The 16,719-nt window shown below is 61.9% G+C and overlaps 1 protein-coding gene across 1 annotated transcript; it reads right to left on the bottom strand.

Moving 5' to 3' along the window:
* Window positions 1-536: 536 nt before the first annotated feature.
* RGS5 (regulator of G protein signaling 5) lies at window positions 537-16,028 on the bottom strand. Its single transcript, XM_056137779.1, has 5 exons — window positions 15,937-16,028; window positions 3,999-4,109; window positions 3,404-3,465; window positions 2,579-2,745; window positions 537-981 (listed from the first exon to the last, which is right to left on the bottom strand). The coding sequence occupies exons 1-5, from the start codon at window positions 15,978-15,980 to the stop codon at window positions 820-822; spliced, it is 546 nt and encodes a 181-aa protein (XP_055993754.1). The 5' UTR covers window positions 15,981-16,028; the 3' UTR covers window positions 537-819.
* Between the last annotated feature and the right edge of the window lie 691 nt (window positions 16,029-16,719).

Below are 16,719 nucleotides of genomic sequence, written 5' to 3' on the forward strand. Positions count from 1 at the left end.
TCAAGGAGGTGGCGGGGATGGGGGGAACCAGCCCAGGGCGGTGGGTTCCTACAGCCTCTGAAATCGGAATTTGGTTCAAGGGACAGAATTGATGACACACTGGAGTTTGGATTGATCAAGTGAGACTCAATGGATTCACCACGGGGGTCTCTGGCTGATCAGCCCCTTGATGAACACAGTGAGCGTCCTGGATTGTTGTTTTTTTTTTTTTCTTGTTTTTTTTGGATCACACCCGGCGATGCACAGGGCTGACTCCTGGCTCTGCACTCAGGAATTGCTCCTGGCAGGGTTCAGGGGACCCTATGGGATGCTGGGAATCGAACCCAGTTCAGCCGCGTGCCAGGCCGACGCCCTCCCCGCTGTGCTATCGCTCCAGCCCCTGGACTGGTTTTTTCAGGGTCACCTCTGCTTAGTGGGAAACAGTGAACGCTGAGATAGACCTCCCGCCTCTGATGCATGAGTCGGCACCGAGACCCGTCGAATCAATTCACCCGCCACGCCTGTTCCCCAGGAGACCTGTCCCACGACAACGAGGAGACTTTGGATGGACAATCAGGAGCGTTCCGGGGCTTGGACCGGCTCCGATGGGCAGAATTTTCCTGATTCTGATGAGAAACCCAGGACGAGGTGGAGGGAAGGAAGGAGGAGGATACCGGAGCATGGACGTGGCCGGGTGGAGAGAGAAGGAGAGAGCGATGCTACCGGGTGCTCCCTGGAGGTGCTCCCCGTTGATTGGGGGTGTAGGGGGGAACGACGCGTGGGTTGGGGGAGGCCAGGCGAGCTGGGCGATGCAGGGGACGGCTTGGACCGGCCCTGCGGTTACTTCAGCAGCTCCTGGTAGAACTCGGAGCGTACGAACCGAGGCAGCGAATCCTTCTCCATGAGGGCGCGGACGCGCTTCTGGGCCACGTCGAAGCTGTTCAGGGAAGGGGCCGCCAGGTTCTGCAGGGTCAGGCCCTTGGTGAAGTGGTCGATATTGACCTGGGCATCGGGAGATGGGTGGGATCAGCCCCGGGCGCTGGGAGATGGGTCAAGTCAGCCCCGGGCGCCAGGGGACAGAGGAGGGATTTCTGGCCACGAAAGCGAGAGATTCGTGCAGCCCACGGAATGTGGGTCTTTCCCTGGAAGAGATCAGGCCATGGAGGCCAGGGCAGAGGACAGAAGCGGATCTGGGCAAGGACCCTCCTGGGTGGACTCAAGTGTGTGCAGCCAGGAAGCAGAGTGGACGGACTAGACGCAGAGTGGACAGGCTAGACACAGAGTGGACGGGTTAGACGCAGAGTGGACGGGCTAGACGCAGAGTGGACGGAATAGACAGAGTGGACGGACCAGATGCAGAGTGGACGGGCTAGACACAGAGTGGACGTAGTAGACGCAGAGTGGACAGGCTAGACGCAGAGTGGACGGAATAGGCGCAGAGTGGACGGACTAGACGCAGAGTGGACAGGCTAGACACAGAGTGGACGGGCTAGACACAGAGTGGACGGGCTAGACACAGAGTGGACGGGCTAGACGCAGAGTGGACGGGCTAGACGCAGAGTGGACGGGCTAGACGCAGAGTGGACGGGCTAGATGCAGAGTGGACGGGCTAGACGCAGAGTGGACGGAATAGACAGAGTGGACGGACCAGATGCAGAGTGGACGGGCTAGACACAGAGTGGACGTAGTAGACGCAGAGTGGACAGGCTAGACGCAGAGTGGACGGAATAGGCGCAGAGTGGACGGACTAGACGCAGAGTGGACAGGCTAGACACAGAGTGGACGGGCTAGACACAGAGTGGACGGGCTAGACGCAGAGTGGACGGGCTAGACGCAGAGTGGACGGGCTAGACGCAGAGTGGACGGGCTAGACGCAGAGTGGACGGGCTAGATGCAGAGTGGACGGGCTAGACGCAGAGTGGACGGAATAGACAGAGTGGACGGACCAGATGCAGAGTGGACGGGCTAGACACAGAGTGGACGTAGTAGACGCAGAGTGGACAGGCTAGACGCAGAGTGGACGGAATAGGCGCAGAGTGGACGGACTAGACACAGAGTGGACAGGCTAGACACAGAGTGGACGGGCTAGACACAGAGTGGACGGGCTAGACGCAGAGTGGACGGGCTAGACGCAGAGTGGACGGGCTAGATGCAGAGTGGACGGGCTAGACGCAGAGTGGACGGAATAGGCGCAGAGTGGACGGACTAGACGCAGAGTGGACAGGCTAGACACAGAGTGGACGGGCTAGACGCAGAGTGGACGGGCTAGATGCAGAGTGGACGGGCTAGACGCAGAGTGGACGGGCTAGACGCAGAGTGGACGGGCTAGACACAGAGCGGACAGGCTAGACGCAGAGTGGACGGAATAGGCGCAGAGTGGACGGACTAGACGCAGAGTGGACGGACTAGACACAGAATGGATGGAATAGACACAGAGTGGACGGGCTAGACGCAGAGTGGACGGGCTAGACTCAGAGTTGACGCACTAGACACAGAGTGGACACATTAGAGGCAGAATGGACGAGCTAGACGCAGAGTGGACGGGCCCACTGCCTGGGCCTCTGGTCCCCACCCGGCCCCCTCCAGCCGCGGGACCTACCTCCTGGGGTGCCTCGGCCCGGATGAAGTCCTCGTAGATGCGCTGGGCCTTCTGCGCCAGCCTGCCCGGGGCCCGGGTCCTCTTGTAGTCCTCACACGCCAGCCAGAACTCCAGGTTCTCCTCGCTGAACTCCGACTTCAGGAAGCTGCGGAAGCTTTCCAGCCCGTCTGGGGGGAGGGCGGGATGGAGCGGGTGGGGGCGCGGCCCTGGGGGGCCCAGCATCATACACACACACACACACACACACACACACACACACACACACACACACAGGAGCCCAGGCCTGAGGCATCAAAGGCCGAGCCTGGGGGTCGATCAGACGTGGACCCGCGGGTCTCTGTGACTCCCGCCCCATCCTGGGGGCTTGGCTGCGTGCATGCCTGCATGTGTGCATGTGTGGGGGGTGGGGTGGGGGGGAGGGCGATGGTTGTGGTTCTGCCCTGGGCGTCCACGGCCCCTCCCCGATCTCCCAAGCTGTGTGGTCGGAGAGTTGGGGCAGGTGCTGGGAGGAGCAGCTAATCGGCCCGTCCGTGCCTCTGCGCTGACAGCCAGCCACACCTGGCAGTGCTCAGAGCTGACTCATGGCTCAGTGCTCAGGGCTGACTCCCAACTCTGTGCTCGGGGCTGACTCCCAACTCCGTGCTCGGGGATGACTCCTGGCTCTGTGCTCAGGACTGACTCCTGGCTCTGTGCTTGGGGCTGACTCCCGGCTCTGTGCTCGGGGCTCACTCCTGTGCTCAGGTGGCCAGGGGACAGAACCCAGACCCTCCGCCCCACCCTCATGTGAAGCCTGCCCTCGGGCGGGGTCAGGTCACGGACACTCACAGCTGTTTTGCAGGATCTTATCCAGAGAGTCGCGCCACTGCAGAACCTCCTCTGGTGACGGCCTGCGTTGGGGGCACGAAGGGGCAGAGGTGCGTGAGACGGGGCTGACGGCCCCCTGCGCCACCCCACCTCTCTGGCCGTGCCCCCAGGACAGGGGTGCAGATGAGAGGGGAGGGTCTGCTCCCCACGGCCTGCCCCGGGGGAGGGAGTTTGGTGTCAGGAGGACTGGGTCCCGGCTGTCACCCCTGGCCCCTGGGTGGGTGGGCAGCGAGTGGCCATGAGCTCTGGAATGTTCCCTGGGCTGGCTGCCTTGAGGACGCATCTGGAGGAGAGATGCCCCCTCATTGGACCGGGGCTTCCTTATGGGGTCACTGGGGAGGAAACGGTCAGCTGAGCTTCCTGATGGTCACCGGGTCAGCTGACCGACTGACCATGATCTATGCGGGGCCGGGGGCCAGGCAGAGAGAGAGGAGGCCTGTGGCCATCTCTGGGCTGTATCCCTTGGACCGGGGAAGGAGCCAGTGGGGCTCAGCCCGGCCCTGTGCCGGGGGGCCACGAGAACCCAGGGCCGAGAGGGGCCACGTCCTCGACTCACTTCTGGGCCTTGGCGGGTTTCTCCGGCTTGTCGTTGTAGGGGATGACCAGGTCAGGGGCCGCATCGGGCTTCTGCAGGAGTGTCCCCAACTTGATCTTGATCTCCTTGGCCCTGTGGGTGGACACGGTGGGGGACCGGGCGCGTGAGCTGCTTGGGCAGTCACAGCGCGGGGATGGGGCCCCCAGAGCCCTTGGGGATGGACAGGCCGGAGGGACGGGGTACCCAGGAGGGTCCAGGTCGTCCTGCCCACCACTGATCCCCAGCAGAACTTGCCCCCCAGAAGGATTGCCTGGAGGACTCGCCCCGCCCACTTTCACTAGCCCCACCCACGCCTACTAGCCACGCCCACTTACCAGCTCGCCCCGCCCCTTTCTACTAGCCCCACCCACTCGCCAAATCACCACGCCCACTCCCCACTAGCCACGCCCACTTTTACTTTCCAGCCCCCTTTCAACTCGCCCTGCCCACTTTCACTAGCCCCACCCACCCCTACTAGCCACGCCTACTTACCAGCTTGCGCCCCCCCTACTAGCCCCACCCACTCGCCAAATCACCACGCCCACTCCCCACTTGCCACGCCCACTTTTACTTTTCCAGCCCTTTCAACTCGCCCCGCCCACTTCACTAGCCCCACCCACCCTACTAGCCACGCCCACTTACCAGCTCGCCCCGCCCCTCTCTACTAGCCCCACCCACTCGCCAAATCACCACGCCCACTCCCCACTCGCCATGCCCACTTTTACTTTTCCAGCCCCCTTTCAACTCGCCCCGCCCACTTTTACTAGCCCCACCCACCCTACTAGCCACGCCCACTTACCAGCTCGCCCCGCCTCTCTCTACTAGCCCCACCCACTCGCCAAATCGCCACGCCCACTCCCCACTCGCCACGCCCACTTTTCCAGCCCACTTTCAACTCGCCCTGCCCACTTTCTACTTGCTCCGCCCCCTCCTGCTCGCCCCGCCCACCTTCTCACTCGCCCCGCCCCCGTTTCCCCAGGGACCACTGTCAGCGCTTGCCCGCCTGCAGGTGGACAGTGCAGCCAGCCTCGGGCTCTGCCCCTTGAGCCGCGCCCTGACCTGCCGAATGGTCACTCACTGCCCAGCTCGGGCCCCTGTGCGCCGTGGCCAGCAAACCCGTCACCGTCCTGGCCGGGGTGGGGGGGTCCCCTGACCTGGCCCCCTAGAAGCCCTGGCACCTCGCCCTGTGCCAGCGTGCCCGGGACTCGGCTTGGGCCCGGCTCCGGACGCCCAAACCACGCTGGACCCAGAGGTGGCCGCTGGACTGTGCTGCAGGCAATGGCTGGTCCTGAGCTCTGGGAGGGAGGACCCCAGTGTCAGCACCCAGCACCCAGCACCTAGCACTCAGCACCCAGGGTGCCCTGACGCTCAGCCACCCCGTTGCCTCTCCAGAACATCTGCTGCCCGTGTGCATCCTCGGCCCAGCTAGTGTCCACCTGATGTCCATCCTCCCCCACGTCTTAACAGAGCCGGGCCGGGGGTTCACGCTGTGGCCAGGTGAGGCTCTGTGGCCCTCATGGCCCCTCCACCAGCCCCGTGGGAACAGTGATGGTGAGCCCCATTAAACAGGCACCCACGACATGACCTCAGGGTGGGCTGTGGGTACTGGGACCCTTGAGCCTAAGTGCTCCTGAAATGGGCTTAGAACCGGTCACTTTCACTCGAGCTTGAGGCAGACGTTTGTGGGGAGGGAAACTCAGCCTTCTGTGTTTCTGGGGGGAAGGAGGCCACACCCAGTGATGCTCAGGGCTGACTCCTCGCTCTGCACTCAGGAATCACTCCTGGCAGTGCTCGGGGGACCCTATGGGGTGCTGGGACTCGAACCCGTGTCGGCGCGTGCCAGGCCGACGCCCTCCCCGCTGTGCTCATCCTCATTTAGGGTCTGGGGGTGGGTGGCCTTGCCTCCAAGTCCCCTGAGGAAGCTTCCCAGCTGGTTCTAGCCACGGCTTCATCCCCCCAACCCCAGCCCCCTGGACCGGGCGGGCCCCACCGCCAGATTTAGTGAGACACTCCCCGGAGAAAAGTATCCCACACACGTTACTAAGAATTACCACACGCGCCCAACCCGTGTGCTACCCACGTCCAGAGTCAGGGTACACTCGCTTAGCTTCACTGGAGTTGGGGGATCCTTACAGGGTGTGTGTGTGTGTGTGTGTGTGTGTGTGTGTGTGTGTTGGCAATAGCCGTGACTGCCCCCTGCTGGCCAGCATGCAGCCCTGCAGCTGGGAACACCGAGTCCCAGCTGGCAAGTTCTTCTCCGAGCACAGATGCTGGATCCCTGGGTCTGCGTCACTCTCCCTGGATTGCTTCTCTCAACATTTCTGGGTTTTTTTTTTCTCCCTTTCTCGGCCAGGGCAGGGTGAGACGCGTGTCTGTGGGCCTGGCTGGGGGTGGGGGGGTGGGGGTGGGTTTGCAGGCTCCGGGAAAAATATTCCACCCTTTGGCTCCTTTTACGGGATCTAGTGTCAGGGCAGCAGCGGGCTGGGCGTAGGCGTCCGCCCTCCAATGCCCTGCAACGCTCAGAGAAGCAGGCGCAGAACGGAAAACTGGAAAGCAAACAGGCAGGCTGCCCTGTAAAAATAAAACGGGAAAGTATCTGACCTTCGCAGACGTCACACGCAGCCCGGTGGGGGAGCTGGGGTGGGTGGGGGGAGACTTCTAACCCTATTTGGGGTTCCAGGGGTTGGAGCGATAGCACGGAGGGGAGGGGGCTTGCCTGGCATGCGGTCGACCCGGGTTCGATCCCTGGCATCCCATAGGGTCCTCCTGAGCACTGCCAGGAGTGATTCCTGAGTGCAGAGCCAGGAGGAACCCCTGAGCATCGCCGGGTGTGACCCCAAAAGCCAAAAAGAAAAAAGAAAAAAATCCACAAAGCAAAAAAAGAAAGAAAAGAAAAAAGTATGGTCAGGGTTCGATCCCCGGCATCCCATAGGGTCCCCCGAGCACCGCCAGGAGTGATTCCTGAGTGCAGAGCCAGGAGTCAGCCCTGAGCATCGCCAGGTGGGACCCAAAAAAGCTCAAAGAATCCAAAACAAACAACCCTATTTGGGGTTCCAACTGGGTAGCTCAGGGGAATGTGTGAGGGGTTGGGGGGGGGCGCGTCTCTCCTGGGGAAGGAGCGTGGGTGGGGGAGATCGCAGGAAGTGGGTTTGCCCCTCTCGGCCCCTGCCCACGCCACCGTCCTTTGGGCCCAGAGACCAACTTGGTCTGAGCAAGAACCTGTTGGCGGTGGGGTGGGGGGGTGGGTGGTCCCATCTGCCACCAACCTGCAATTGTGTGCGGGGATTATGAGGCAGAAGCCCGGGGGCTACTGACTGCCCAGTGGCCAGACCCCCAGGTGCCAGCTGGACTCCAGACACAGGTGGCAGAGGGACGTGGAACTAAGAGATCTAGGACAGACAGACAGACAGACAGACTCTGAGCCAGGAAAGACCCCTGGGGTTGGGGCCGGGGGGCGCAGACGCCCCCTGCTGGCCGAAGGAGCAAGCGCCCCTGCTGAGAGCCGGTTTGGGGCTGGCCAGTCCCATTCTGGACCTGAGGATGCTGAGACCAGCGTGGACGGCGGCTGACCCTGGCAGGTGCTGGCCCCTCTGTCCACGCCGGAGACCGGGGCCAGCCAGGCCTGGGGGGTGACGGCAAAAGTGAGGTTCCAGGCATCTCTGTGGGCAAGGGGCCGTGGGCCGGGGTCCCCCTCGGAGCAGGGATGTTGGTTTGAAACCGATGGGGGTCCCTGGCTGGGTGGAAACTCAGCGCCAATGTGGAACGGGAGGTGGTCCCACACGGCTGGTTCCCGCGCTGTTCCCTGACGGCCCCTCTGAGTCCAGGGGGACCCTCACTCGGGCCACGTGTGTCCAGGGGCTAGGGAGTGCCACAGACGCTTGGCCATGGGGCCTTCCGAGCAGGGCGGGCCGGGAGAGCTCGGGGAGCCTCTGCCGGGAGGCCTGAGCCGCGTCACGTTCCCAGTCAGGAGACGAGATGCAGGCGACAGACGCCCTGCAGACGCCCCCCGAGACGCTTTCCAGAGCTGAGCCGTCACCACGGCCGCGCCTGCCCTGCCCGGTGAGAAGGCCCCAGCGCTTGTGTGTACGTGTGTGTGTGCAGACATGCATGTGTGTGTGTGTGTGTGCATGTGTGTGCGTGTGTATATGCACGTGTGTGTGTGTGTGTGTGTGTGTGTGCGCACGTGCTTAAGTAGCCCAACCCTGCTCCATGTGGTCGAGCTGGAGGAAAACGGGGATTCACGGCAAAAGGCTGAGCATGAAGCCCATCACCAGAAAACCTGGTGAACTGGAACTGTCACTTTGGTCCCATGTGTAGGCTCTGAGTACAGTGCTCAGGACACACTGGTCTCCCATGGCCCGTGTGATTCCTTCCTTTCTCCTTCCCTCCTTCCTTCTTTCCTTTCTTCTTTCCTTCCTTCCTCCCTCCCTCCTTCCTTCTTCCTTCCCTCCCTCCCTCCTTCATCCTTCCTTCCTTCCTTTCCTTCCTTCCTTCCTTCTCCTTCCTTCCTTCCTTCCTTCTTCCTTCCTTCCTTCCTTCCTTCCTTCCTTCCATCCTTCCATCCTTCCATCCTTCCTTCCTTCTTCCTTCCTTCCTTCCTTCCTCCTTCCTTCCTTCCATCCATCCTTCCATCCTTCCTTCCTTCCTTCCATCCTTCCTTCTTCCTTCCTTCCTTCCTTCCTTCCTTCTTCCTTCCTTCCATCCTTCCATCCTTCCTTCCTTCCTTCCATCCTTCCTTCCTTCCTTCCTTCTTCCTTCCTTCCTTCCTTCCTTCCTTCCTTCCTTCCTTCCATCCTTCCTTCTTCCTTCCTTCCTTCCTTCCTTCTTCCTTCCTTCCATCCTTCCATCCTTCCTTCCTTCCTTCCATCCTTCCTTCCTTCCTTCCTTCTTCCTTCCTTCCTTCCTTCCTTCCTTCCTTCCATCCTTCCACCCTTCCTTCCTTCCTTCCTTCCTTCCTTCCTTCCTTCTTCCTTCCTTCCTTCCTTCCTTCCTTCCTTCCATCCTTCCACCCTTCCTTCCTTCCTTCCTCCCTCCTTCCTTCCTTCCATCCTTCCTTCTGCCTTCCTTCCTTCCTTCCTTCTTCCTTCCTTCCATCCTTCCTTCTTCCTTCCTTCCTTCCTTCCTTCCTTCCTTCCTCCCTCCCTCCTTCCTTCCTTTCTCCCTCACTTCTTCCCTCCTTCCTTCCTCCCTCCCTTCCTTCCTTCCTTCCTTCCTTCCTTCCCTCCCTCCCTCCCTCCCTCCCTCCCTCCACTCTCTCTCTCCTTCCTTTTTGGGCCACACTGGGCGTGCTCAGGGCTGACTTCTGATGCTGCACCCAGGGACCCCTCCTGACAGGCCCAGGGGACCATGGGGGTGTGCTGGGGACTCGACTTGGGTCATCCACATGCCAAGGCCAGTGCCCTCCCACTGCACCATCATCCTGGTTCCTGGCGTGTCTCCAACCTGCGTAGGGTCCTGTCCCCAGAACCAACCATATCCTCGCGCATCTGAAGCAGAGGAAGAACGGGCCCCGGCCCCTAAGAGTCCTGGGGTACAGAAGTGAGGTGCAGGCTTGCTCATTCCCCGGCCAGGGTTCGAGGGCTCCTACCGCGCGGCCGATTTCTTGGCGGTGAAGGGAAGTCCCAGGTCATTTGCAGTGGGGGACGGAAAAAGCCAACATCTGCACAGCGTACAGACTCCCGAAGGGGCATTCTGCCAAAGACCCAGGGGGTAAGGCCGGACTGGCTCCCCTCTTGACTCGGGGACGGGTTGGCACAGTGCGGGTGAGGCGGCCCTCCTTCGAGGACACTGCACAGTCCAAACGCCCGCCAGCCACTTACAAGGTTCAAGGCGACAGGGACCGGGGGCCATCCCGGAGAGTGTGGAGGCTGGACTGCCTCGTGGACGTGGACATTTTCCCATGCTGGGCAATGGACGGGACTGGTTGACCTCAGCGGCCGTCTGGGGAGGGATGAGTTCGGGAGGAGGGGACAGGAGCGGGGACGGTTCCCCTTGGGTCTTCGGTCCCCATCCCACTCAACATTTCCTTGGCAGGAAGTCCTGAGGATTTCCGAAAAGCCAGGTCAGGAGAGTGGGAAAATGGCCCGGGGTGGAGGGGACAGAGAGGCCGGGGCTATTTCGAGCCAAGAAGGCGGCGGGGTCAGCGGCTGTCCCCCGGGGCCACTCTGCACTGGCCCCCAGCATCTGTGGGGCTGGGCGGAGGGAAGCTCCCGGCCCGGGAGCTTCTATGGGCCTCCTGGACCCGCATGCTCGCTACAAGAGAGTGGACACTGCCCCATGAGCCGTGGAAGGAGGGGAGGGGGACGCGCCTGGCCCACCCAGGCCGTGGCAGTGACAAGCACCGCGCCCTGAGCCCCCAGCACCGCCGAGATGGAGCCCCAAGGTCACTGCGTCCTCGTGCATGAACGTCTGGAGCAGATACACAGGCGGGCCCCGTCGCAGCACGTGCACCAAGTCCCTCCGCCAATCAGAGCGCTCGCACGCCCTCCTCTACCAATCAGAACCTACGCACTCAACTCCCTCTGCCAATCAGAGCACGTCCATTCATTCCCTCGCCCAATCAGAGCACAGTCAAGTCCCTCGCCCAATCAGAGCGCGGGCACTCACTCCCTCGCCCAATCAGAGCACACTCAATTTCTTCGCCCAATCAGAACCTATGCACTCAACTCCCTCTACCAATCAGAGCACAGGCACTCAACTCCCTTGCCCAATCAGAGCGCATGCATTCACTCCCTCGCCCAATCAGAGCACACTCAATTTCTTCGCCCAATCAGAACCTATGCACTCAACTCCCTCTACCAATCAGAGCACGTCCATTCATTCCCTCGCCTAATCAGAGCACACTCAATTTCCTCACCCAATCAGAACCCATGCACTCAACTCCCTCGCCCAATCAGAGCACAGGCACTCAACTCCCTCGCCCAATCAGAGCACGTGCATTCATTCCCTTGCCCAATCAGAACACACTCAACTCCCTCGCCCAATCAGAGCACACTCAATCTCCTCACCCAATCAGAACCCATGTGCTCAACACCCTCTACCAATCAGAGCACGTGCTTTCACTCCCTCGCCCAATCAGAGCACGTGCCTTCATTCCCTGCCCAAATCAGAGCACCGTGCACTCCCTTCCTCGACTGATGGGAGCACGCGGTCCACCTGGAGGGCGGTGCAGAGTGGAAACCGGGAAACGGGGCTTCCAACACCTCTTCTCCCCCCAACGCAATACTGTCACGTCCTGCTCCCTGGCTTTCTGCCTTCCAGAACCATCTTCTTTATGGACTCGTGCCTTTGTTTCTAAATCCACTGACTTCTCAAGACCTGCATGGTGCCCCCCTACTGGGGGCCTCCCCTGGAACCCGGGAGGTTGGGGCACCGTCTTGGGGCTTGGCGGCTTCCCCCTGAAGGCGACGGTGGCAACACCGGCTCGGGACAAAGCAGATGGCCAGCTGTGGGTCACTCACACTGGCCCAGCGAGAGGTGCAAGTGCCCCCAGTCAACATTTCGGAAGTGCTGGGTGATGTGTCCAGAGTCGTCCCAGATCGGATCTCGTCCCAGCCCCTGGGCTCCGAGTTCCCACTCGGTTGCGGTCACGCCCATCTCCCCCAACCACCCCCCTGGTGCCTAGTCAAAGGGCAACGGGGAATCCAGTCCATCTCCTGGAAGACCACCTTGACCTTCCAAACCTCCTGGGACGGTGTCTCTGGGCCAGGAAACAGTCAGGGCCTGGCAGGGCGTGCGGTGCTGGGGACGGGACCCAGGGCTTCCCCACCTCCTGGTCCAAGAATAAATATTTTACAAGTGAAACTGTTTTTTTTTTTTTTAAAATCCCTCCTAGGTTAAAGTTCACGGGGGCGAGGGCGGCGGGGGCTGAATGGAACGTGGCCGGCCCCACTTCCAACGGGCTACGTGACGGTGACCAACACACCCGCGGCAGGGCCTGTTTTATCAGGCACGAGGGAAGCGGCTGCCGGGGTGACCCTGGTCCTGCGCCAGTGCTGTGACAGGGGAGAGGACGAGTTCCAGGCCCCTCAGGAGGCTTTGATGTGGGCCAGGGCCTGGGCTGGCCCCCCTCGCCACCAGTCCCCAGCTGCGACTGCGATTCTGGCCTGTTCTAGGTCCTGATGCCGCTAATTATTTCATGAGACGGCAGCCTACGTGGCTCATGACCATGCGGGCTCCGGCCCTGCCATCTGCACACACACACACACACACACACACACACACACATGCACACACACATAGCACACACACGAATGCGCACACACACATGAATGCACACACGCATGCACACACGCACAGACATGCACACACACGCACACACATACACATACGCACACACATACACACACAAACACACACGCACACATGAACGCACACACACATGCACACATACACACATGCATGTGTGCACACACACACGCAGGCATGCAGACACATATACACATGCACACACGCACACACACGCACACACATATGCACATGCACACACACGCACACACACATACACATACGCACACACATACATACGCACACACATAAACACACACGCACACACACAAGCACACATGAATGCGCACACACACGCATGCACACACATACACACACACACACACACACACCCCACTCTGCCACCAGACCCCTTTTGTGCTGGGGTGGGTGGGTGGGCGGGTGAGGAGACTAAGGCTAAGGGGGGGATTTTCGGGGGGTCCTCAGGATGGAAGCCAGAGAGCAATTTAAACCCGGAAGATGAGTCTGTTCCAAGTGACATCGTGCCCGGGCACGGGGGTGGGGGTCGGGGAGTGGGGTGGGGGGGGAGTCGGACACTTGGAAGCAAACCCAGGCCTGAGGCTTGTTACTGGAGATGTCCAGAGTCCACATAAGGGGCCCCGAGCACGGCTGCAGGGCGGCCTGACGTGGGTCATTAGGTCCCACGCCTCGGGGACCCCCAGAGACCACAGCCCGACACAACAGGCTCCGTTTTAAACGTTTCTCTGAGCTTCCCTTGATGCCCAGAGAGGAGCCGCAGAAAGTCTGTGTGCGTGTGTGTGGGGGGGCGACACCTTGCTGGGATCAGCGTCCCTGCGCCCCTTGCGTGCTCCAGCGTGGGGTGCGGGTTTCCTGGGATGCCCGGGGCGGGGGGCCCCCACCTGCCCGGGCGCCAGCGGGGAGACGAGGCTCAGGGGGAGACGAGGAGCACAGAAGCACTCGTGGGCGTCTCTGCTCCTGTGAAGCTGGCGGGCCCCGCCCCAGAGCACCCCCAGGCCAAAACCGGGGTCCCCCTCAGCGCAGACACACTCCCTTGGTTTGGATGTCGGGGGGCAAGTTGATGGGTCTGGACTCCAAGTCTGGCAAAGAAATTCCCCGCCCGGACTTTTGGGGGGCCGTAGACTGGGGGCCCACATACATAAGCGAGGGCACGATTCTGTGAGAGCCTGGCGCCCGCGCTGGGGTCCCTGCAGTGACATCCCACCTTCCCGGCCCCTCCAGATGGGCTAGTGGGGGGCGCGGTGCAGCGGGGCGGGGGGCTGAACCCAGAGCAGGGCGAAACTACATTTACCAGAAACCGGAAATCGCACGAGAACACGGAGGGACCACCAGGAGCCCACGGCCCTCCCGGGGTGACCCCGGAGGGACTGTCCTGTCCATGAGAGCTAGGAAACCGCCTCCGCCTGCCCCCTCCAGGGAAGCCCACGCTCTCCTCTCTCCTCCTCCCTCCCTCCCTCCCTCCCTTTCTCCCTCCTGTTCTCTCTATCTCTGTCTCTGTCTCTCTCTGTCTCTGTCTCTCCCTCTCTCTCCTTCCTGTATTTCCCTAAGTGCATTTCCTTCAATAAAACTATACTTTGCGGGGCTGGAGTGATAGCACAGCGGGGAGGGCGTTGGCCTTGCACGCGGCCGACCCGGGTTCGATTCCCAGCATCCCATAAGGTCCCCCGAGCACTGCCAGGAGTCATTCCTGAGTGCAGAGCCAGGAATAAACCCTAAGCATCGCCGGGTGTGACCCCCAAAGCAAAAAGAAACCAAAACAAACAACCCTCTTTGAGGATACAAAGAAGTAAGCTACACACACACACACACACACACACACACACACACACACACACACACACAACAATCCTTTGCTTCACTGACAAGCAAACAAGCAAAATCCAGGCTAAAGAGACGGGCGCAGGTGGGTCTCCACTGGGCTGGGGCAGGACCCGGGCACCCCCCTGCATCCTGCCAGGTGTGGCCACAACAACACAGGGGACTGGACAGCCGGGACACTCGGGCTCAGACTCCCGAGCACTGAGCGCCTTCCTGGAACTTTCCAGACTAAACAGGCGCTTCCCACAGTGCTGACGGCTGACGGCCACTCCTGCACGGTCGCTGGGTGCAGAGTGCAGCGTCAGAGCTGCAGCCTGGGGCACCCACAGGAGCCGGACGGACAGGTGGACGCACCCTGGGACTCACAACCCCGCAGGCCAGGGGGCACCAAGGACCCCGCTGTGTTCCAGTAGGGGCCCCCGGGGGCCCAGGCATCAGGCGATGGAGACTTGAATGGGAGGACAAAGCTGTCACCAGCTTCCGGGGGGCCTTGGAGTGCAGAGGGGAGGGGGCTAAGGACTCGGGGCACCGTGCTCACAGACAGCACGGCTGAAGGCTGCAGGAGGGTCCAAGAGGGTCGCCTTTTCCTCACGGGAGACGCCGGGAGACCCAGAAGCCAGAGAAAGTTCCCGAAGGTGCAAACAGACGCAGCAGAGACACTCAGTTCGGTGCCTTCTCCAGATTCACGCCCTCCCCAGCCTGCACATGCCCAGGAGAAGCGGGGGGCACAGCCTGTCCCCGGGATCACCCCCTCATTTTTCTCCCAGGACTGGCCACAGTCCTGTGTCCTTATTATTATTATTATTATCATTATTTTCTTTTTGGGTCCCACCCGGTGATGCTCAGGGGTTCCTCCTGGCTCTGCACTCGGGGATCACTCCTGGCGGTGCTCGGGGGACCTTATGGGATGCCGGGGATCGAACCCGGGTCCACCGCGTGCCAGGCCAATGCCCTCCCTGCTGTGCTATTGCTCCCCGAGTCTCAACCTTCCGGGAAAGTGGGTGGCCACGGATTCTGGCCACATTCCACCACGCCACGGGGGTGGCCACAAGCTGGGGAAACAGGAGGAGAGTGGTGGGAAGTCCCTTCAAGCTGGCTATATGAGCTCAGGGTCTGGTGATGCCTTCAGCCCGGGCTCGCCCCCTCAGGGGACACGCTCAGCACACGGAAGGTCCAGGGCCACAGCCAGCGCCTGACCAGGGCAGTGCCAGCCTATGTGGCCCCCAGCCCCGGCCCCTCGGCCCCTTCCGGCCCTCCAGCCCCAAAGCCAAGGGAACCAGCTGCATTCAGGGGCCTCGAATAAACCCCCACAAAGGCCGCTGCCATCTGACACGCACGCGGAGCAAGAGGACACAGTTCGGGAGGCACTGAGCCCACCCACTGCTGCCTGGAGGCCCTCTGGTCCCCTCCCGGCCACTGGGCAAGGGCTTGGGGTTTGCTGCCCTGGAAACCCCTGCACCCAGCCCCAGGGGGCAGAAGTTTCCTGGCCTGCAGCTCATGGTCAGGGACCCCCAGTACGGGCAGCCTGTGGTCAAGGTCCGCCGGGACAGGCAGCCTATGGTCACGGACCCCCAGAACAGGCAGCCCGCAGTCAGAATGGCCCCGGACAGGCATCCCGCAGTCAGGGACCCCAGGACAGGCAGCCCATGGTCAGGGACCCCTGGACGGGCAGCCTATGGTTAGGGACCCCCGGGACAGGCAGCCCTTGGTCAGGGACCCCTGGATGGGCAGCCTATGGTTAGGGACCCTGGCCAGGTTAAGCTGCATTCCCAGCCGGTCTCCACCCCTCCCCCGCCATCCCCCCTGCGTCCCCACCCGCCCGGGCCCCCTGTGTCACCTTTCCAGGCAGGAGTGGGGCAGAGCTGCGAGCCCTTTGCACATGGTGGCGAGTGTCTGAGTCGCTGTGGGTCGGTTCTGGACAGCAGAGGGACAGACGGTGACTGTCGAGGCCTCCCAGCTGCTGGGGATATAGGGCGGCTGTCCCAGCCCCCGGGGGGCCTCTGGCCAATCCCAGCCTTGAGGGAGGGAGGGAGGGAGGGACTGGGGGGGGGGCGGGGGGCCAGCAGGAGGGCAGCTCTTGGGGAACATCCGGGAGCCACTGACTGCCCAGCCAGACGGCGGTGCCCCCAGGAGCACGGCAGCAGGGGCCCAGGTCAGAGCTGAGCCCTGAGCCCTGAGCCCCCCACCGCCCGCCCTCCAGACCAGCAACCTGGCCTGAGCCCAGGGACCCGCAGGGCTGTGGAGATTTGCACCTCTGGCCTGTGTTTCCTCAGACCTTTCTCACATGTTCAGCCTGGAAACCTCAAAAAGTCAAACCCACCCACGTGCTGTGAACCAGGCAGACATGACGTAGAAAGACCCTGGATAGACCCGGGTTCGAGCTCCGGCATCCCATAGGGTCCCCTGAGCACAGCAGCCGGGAGTGAGCCCTGAGCATCACGGGGTATGACCCCCAAACAAACAAAGAGAAAGTCCAATGTCACTTTGGGTCCCGAGTGACAGCACAGCGGGGAGGGCGTTGGCCTGGCACGCGGCCGACCCGGGTTCGATCCCCGACGTCCCATAGGGTCCCCCGAGCACCGCCAGGAGTGATCCCTGAGTGCAGAGCCAGGAGTCAGCC

This window comes from Sorex fumeus, unplaced genomic scaffold (assembly GCF_029834395.1).
Source record: "Sorex fumeus unplaced genomic scaffold, SorFum_2.1 ptg000127l, whole genome shotgun sequence".
Lineage (NCBI taxonomy): Eukaryota > Metazoa > Chordata > Mammalia > Eulipotyphla > Soricidae > Sorex > Sorex fumeus.

Bases quoted from the DNA above. Each gene is read 5' to 3' on its own strand.
- RGS5 (XM_056137779.1), bottom strand. From the start codon at position 15,980: ATGTGCAAAGGGCTCGCAGCTCTGCCCCACTCCTGCCTGGAAAG. The intron at 3,466-3,998 runs GTGAGTCGAGGA...CCCCCAACGCAG, and splicing joins AAACCCGCCAAGGCCCAGAA to GCCGTCACCAGAGGAGGTTC. The intron at 2,746-3,403 runs GTGAGTGTCCGT...CCCTCCCCCCAG, and splicing joins TAAGATCCTGCAAAACAGCT to ACGGGCTGGAAAGCTTCCGC.